The sequence below is a fragment of the Girardinichthys multiradiatus genome, chromosome 19 (assembly GCF_021462225.1).
Source record: "Girardinichthys multiradiatus isolate DD_20200921_A chromosome 19, DD_fGirMul_XY1, whole genome shotgun sequence".
NCBI lineage: Eukaryota > Metazoa > Chordata > Actinopteri > Cyprinodontiformes > Goodeidae > Girardinichthys > Girardinichthys multiradiatus.
Genome location: NC_061811.1, coordinates 7977466 through 7983744, shown reverse-complemented (window position 1 = coordinate 7983744; position 6279 = coordinate 7977466). Strand labels below are relative to the sequence as shown.

Here is a 6279-nt window from a genome sequence, read left to right as displayed (position 1 = left end):
TAACAAAGAGGGATAAGACGTTTTTAATAGTTTCTACATTGGCATTCTGAGGTGACAAGGAGAAAAGCATTCAATGTGGGTTAAAGCTCAAATCCGAGGACGGCAGGTATGCTTCATTGACAAAATAGACACAAATAGGATAAATATTCTGATTTATTTGTGTAGGTGAGGAAAAAAGGTTTAAGTCAATGAATTGTGTTGAACATATTTGGATTACAGGTTGAGCCTCCATCATGTCATAAAAATACATTAATTTAAAGGGAGTTTGGCCTAAAAGGTATCCAGAATTGATCAAATATGACTTCCATAGAACAAGCAGCTTTTATAGAGATTCACCAGCAGGTTTACAGATTTTTAAAGATTTTATTTACAAGTCAACAGCTGGAAATAAGGACACTAATACTGGTAAGCCTGGGCACAATTTATAAAGAAGATCTATATAAACCTCAAATGATAAAATAAATGAGAGAAAGAGTTGAGGTTATAAATTATAAAACTAATAAACTTGTCACATTAAACAATAAACTCAAAATCTAAATACTGCGTTTCCTCCTACTGGTCAAACCAGCAGTGCACAAGCAGTGTCTAATGGCAGTGATCTACTACAAAGTCAACATTAACAATAACACAACTTACAAAATGTAAAGAGTTAGTCCAGTGTACAGACATGAGTATAAAAATAAAGATTTTCACAGCTGCGTTAAGCTAACAAGCTACTGGCTAAGCAAATATGAATGTAAATGAATCTCTGCTCAAGTGCAGCATTCTCTAAAAATGTTATGATGATTACTGAGGACAAAACAAGCAGAGCACAGCGCAGGTCTGCATTTCTGCTTGAGGCATCTGTAGTTTACAGTATGTGAAAAGACATCTTAGAAAAATAGGTGAGGATGAGATAAAATGTAATAAAAAAATATTACAGTTTTTCTAAGTATTTTTAGGTTGAATTGGAAACAGAGTCACTAATTTCAGCAGGTTTGAACATAAAACATAGAACAGTGCTGCAGACTATAGCCACATCAAATAAATATTCAACAAATGAAATATACTGTTAACATATTTAAAATATGGTACAAAAACAAATTGAATGAATAAAAATAGCATTGAAATACAAATAATGACATAGGATTTTGACATTTTATGTCTGTATTTAATTATGTACGACTGCGTTAACGTGCAACAGTTTGATTGGTATATGGTGTGTGTGTGTGTGTGTATGTTCACAGCTGCAAGGCCAATTTTCAGCCATTAATTTATAAATCACATCATCTGAAGGAAACATTGGGACATGAAGTCTGAGCATTCATCCAAACATTCATCAAGTATTTCATTAATGGCTGAATAACTTCAATGTTTCCAGTCAAAGGCAACCTTCCTAAACTAAGCAAACACAGTTCTGGTCAGAGGTTTACAGACACACATTTTCGTGGGCATGAATATAATATAAATTTAGAGCTTTTTAAACTTTCTTTTTTAGGTTGAAGCAATTATAAAATATAGGACTGCATTTTTTTTTTTACAAACAATGAACCAGGTAAACTTGTTTCAACCATCCAGCTGTTCACTTGACCCTCGTAGTGCAAAACACCAGTAAAAGTAGCAGTTTTACAGTCCCACAGCATGATGCTACCACCACCATGCTTAACAATCTGTACGGCGTACTTAGGTTTTTAAGCCTCCTTTTGAATCCAAACATTCTTCTTGTCATCAAAACTAATCTTTGTCTCGTCTGACCATCAAACCTTTCACGAGAAGGGGTTGAGCTTTTTGTCCATATCAGCCTTAAGGTGTTGATTTTGGAGCAGGGGTTTGTTCCTTGAATGACACTCTCTCAGTCCATGGTGGTGTGAAACTGCTTTAACCATGACACTGGTCCTCTAGGAGTTTCCAGTTCGGGGCCAGTTCCTGAACATCCAAGGCAATGTCCTTCCATCCCAGTTTGGTTCTGTCTCATAATGGACATTTGAATAACTTTTACTTGTGTGCTATTTTATGGACTGTTAATCTCTTAGTCCCTTAAAAGTGAGTCCAATACATTTTGTCAAACAAATCTACCTTATGTTGCAAAGAGAAATCACCAGCTGCACTTAGTCATGATGACAAACAAGAAATTAAGAGACCTTTGCATTGTCAAGTTAAAAGATCCTTCCTTTTCAACATTTCTTAAAGACAAATGCTGAATCTTAGCCAGTATGTGCAAATTGAATCCTTTGAGAATGTAAAGAAATCCACAATGAATTCAAATCAGTGCACGCAATTTTACAGTTTTATGTCAGAAAGTAAAAGCTGAGAATCAGTTGGACATCCTTGTTGATGACAAGTGGATGTAAACCTCTGACTGGAGCTGGGTGTAGACCTACGGTTAAGGTGAGCACAGCACCACAATAAAAACCCAGGTGCAGATCTAATGAACTTTGGTAAAGTGTTGCTTTCATAAATTCCAGTCCTTGTTATTTTTGAATCATCTACAACAACAAAAGAAGAAAAACATCAGTAGATATATCTCAAGGGAAGATGTGAGAGATGTAAAAAGATGCAACTAGCAGCATCTGCTCAGATGTAGAAAAACTACTGGAATGGGGATCATAAACTTAAATGATGTAAAAACAAATAACATAAAAAAGTAAAAATAGGAAGAAATAAAGTTTGGCTTTACATAGATGAAAGTAAAATTTGAAAAACAATTGTTTTCTTCTCAGTAGGTAATTTAAGGTACCAATATAAGCGATGGTAAGAAGAAAGCAAATCCTCTAAATTCTGTGATTTGTATATACTTAGCAGTTTATTTCACAAGGTTTTTCATTCTGGCTTCGTCTCTATTCAGTAAATAATGACTGGAATCTGTTGCCTGTTAAAGAATTTTAGAATCTGGTAAAAACCAGATCAGGTGTGTATTTATTAGCTTTTAACCATAACTACAGATGCAATTTGTAGCTCCATAATGTGAAATTGGATTGTTGAAATCTCTTTTTGACCACTAGATGTCAGTATTTCCTAAACATTGCTACCTTAAAACTCCTTCACTCAAAACCTCTTGAGGTTGTACAGATTTTCTGCCAAAGCTATCATGAAACAAAGGTAGGATAAAAAGATGGCTACGTAGTAGTGAAAATCAAACGACGAGCTGCTCAGAATCGGTTTTTCAGCATTTGTGTTTAGCTACCTCTATACCAGAAGCCCAGGAAAGGGTGCCGAGTACAGCAGTGACTGTAAAAAAATACAGAAAAGTGTTAATTGTCAGCATTTCGTTGAGTTTTCCAGCATATCATACAGCTGCAGTCATTTGATCTTGTGCAGTTCTCATCATCCAGCTGGTGGATTTAATCGGAACCAACGTCTCTGCGGCCACGTGCAGATTTCTAGATGTGTGCAGCACTCAGGTCTTCAGACAGAGAAAAGCCAGAGTCTCGGTCACGACTGAGTTTCTCTGTTTTAACGTGTCTTCTCAAGTCCTCGTGTCCATAGCTGGCGTGGCGTTTCAGCTGAAGTTTAGGCATGCAAGCTGACGCGCTGCTGAACCCCAGCACCACACCCAGGCCGGTTCCTGGTGAAACGCTCGGAGTACTGCTGCGGCTTGTGATGACTTCTGAGGCTTTGGGCTTCACCAGGGGTAGGCTCTCTGCCTCATAGCTCTGCTCATCGTAGGCATAGTTGACATTTCCACAGGGGAAACTCTGGAGTTTAGCCAGGTCCACCCCAGCTTTAGTGGTGCACCCTGCTGAGGCCTTGTGGGAAGGAGCAGACGGTGCAGCTTGAACCTGGGAGGCTGGAGATAAAGCTGGGCTGAGGTAGGTGCTGCTGGTTCCACCACAAACAGCTTTGTTGTTCTCTGCAGTCGAGTTGCAAGACTGGGGGTTGGGGGTGGAACTTGAGAGCGGCATGGACTGAGTGTGAGCCAGTGTTTTCTTCGGCCTGAAGCTTTCCAGCACCCAGGAACCATATGTTGGGTTCCAAAGGTTCTTGGTCCTGTTTTTCTGCTTTTGACTCCCTGAGGAGGAGCTATTTCTGGAGCAGGGATGGTGATGAGGAGGCTCAGGATGTAGAGAATTTGCTACGGCTGACAAACCAGGGGCAGGAATGGTTTCAGCCCAGGACGGCTCCAGTATTTCACAGCACGAAGTCACTTCTTGATGAACAGGTTGGGTTCTCTGTAGCAGAAGGTGAGGTTTGGTGGGCTGTGGGGGAGGAATTGGGGGTCTGAAGCCCTTGGGGGAGAAACCGAGCAGGGAGGACGAATCTTTGCAAACAGGGCGTGACACCAGTAAAGGAGTGAGACTGGCTGAGGTGGGGGCAGCGGGGTGCATCACTGTGCTGACATCATCTTCTGTATTGGGGCCATACTCAACAGGCAGAGGGGTATTTATCACATCAGGGTCCTGATAAAGAAAAATGACACATGCAGACATTTATGCATCTGAAGAAAGTAAGCATTTGAAATAAAGTTTGACATTATTTCAAGAAGTGTACCTGAGTGCAATAGTTAATTCTCTCCAGGATGGTGGCAAAATTGGGCCGGTGATCGGGACAGTGCTTCCAACACTGGGTCATTAGCCGATAGCTAAAAAACAAAAGAGGCAAACTTGTTAGCTATACTCATTCTGTTTAATTCTTATCTCCCCGGTGATTCAAAACCTCTTTATCACTTTCAGAAACGTTTGAGGAAGTTTGGTATGAACACCAGCCTCCTCACAAACTTCTACAGGTGCATTATTGAGAGCCTGCATTATCACAGTGTGGTGTGGGAACTGCACCCGTCAGAGACAGAAAGCACTACAGAGGGTGGTGCGAACGGCAGGGGTCATCTTCCGCATCCGGTGTCTGCGTAAAGCACGCTGCATCATCAAGGACCACACTCACCCAGCAAAAGGACTGCTACCTTCTGGCAAGGGGTACAGGTGCCAGCCAGCATGCACAAAAAGACTTAAAGACAGTTACTATCCACAAGCTGTCAGACTGCTCAACCATGGACAATAATACTGCACCAAACCACATTTGTGACACTTTATTAGCTGAAAGTTGCTGCACGTACTTTTTTCATTGCACACATTTAGTACTTTTTTTTACAGTGAGTTTAACAGTTCTTCTGATTCCAAGCAATTCATTGCATTGTTGACTGTGTGTTAACCTGTAGATGATAAATAAACCAAAAGAATACAATACAGTCCTGCTTCTGAAATCTTTAGCATATAAAGTGCTGTTAAAAAGTATTTGTTGCCTGACAGATCTCTTCTGTTTTTCCCTTTTTTTTTAAATGTTAGTGTTTCCAACCATCAATAAAACTTTAGGTTCAACAAAGATAACCTGAGTAAATATAAAATGGAGTGATTTCATTAATTTAGCAAAAACACAACTATCCAAACTAACCTGGTCCTCTAAACCAAATAACTGGTTGTTCCATACTTGGTGGCAAAATCTACCATTGAGTGTTTGCTATAACTGGTAATGAGTATTTTAGATCACTATGGAGGAATTCTGGCCCAGTCTTTTTCGCCGGATTAGTGTTTAATCAGCCTTGTTGGAGGCTTTTCGAGCATGAATGGTCTGTTTAAGGTCATGCCACAGCATCTAAATATCATGTAAGTCTAAACTTTGACTAGGCCCCTCCAAAACTTTAGTTTATTTTATTTTCAGAACCATCAGGGGTGGACTTGCTGGTGGGTTTTGGATCATTCTCCTGCTGCATTACCCAAGTGTGCTTGGGCTTAAGGTCACAAACTGCTGGACATTCTTCGAATTTTCTGCCACGAAGAACAATTCATGGTTCTATTAGTTATGGCAGGTTCTGAAGCAGCAAGGTGACCCAAGACCATCACACTACCACCTCCATGTTTGACTGTAGGTATATGTTCTTATAAAATTCTCTCTTCATTCAAGTATATTACATCAAGTATATTTCCTCAAAGGCCATGGGAATGTTTTGGCACACATGGAATAGGGCTTTATGTTTGTTTTGGTCAGCAGTGGCTTTGGCATTGGAGACCTGTTGTAGACGCCATTTCCTTTCCTTTCTTATTATTGAATTATGAACTCTGACCTGCACTGCGGCAGTCCCCGAACTTGGTGTTGGACACTGGCAGTAAGGGATACCGTTAAGCTGAAGAAGTCCTATCGGCTGTGGTTGGTTTGTGGGACTCCTGAGGTCACTGACGGGTACCATGAGGCCAAGCATGCCGCAGCCCGGGCTGTGGCAGAGGCAAAAACTCTGGCCTGGGAGGAGTTCGGTGAGGCCACGGAGAAGGACTACCAGTTGGCCTCGAAGCGATCCGGTGCCTCAGGAGA

At 40.6% G+C, this 6279-nt stretch overlaps 1 protein-coding gene across 1 annotated transcript in view; it reads right to left on the bottom strand.

Annotated features, from left to right (window-relative positions):
• Positions 1-135: 135 nt before the first annotated feature.
• The window catches only part of ltk (leukocyte receptor tyrosine kinase), a 109068-nt gene continuing 102924 nt past the window's right edge, over positions 136-6279 (bottom strand). The window contains exons 28-29 of the mRNA XM_047345210.1: positions 4468-4558; positions 136-4376 (exon numbers count right to left, since the gene is read on the bottom strand). Of these exons, the coding sequence (XP_047201166.1) occupies positions 3360-4376; positions 4468-4558 (1108 nt within the window). The 3' untranslated portion in view covers positions 136-3359. The remainder of the gene's footprint in view (positions 4377-4467; positions 4559-6279) is intronic.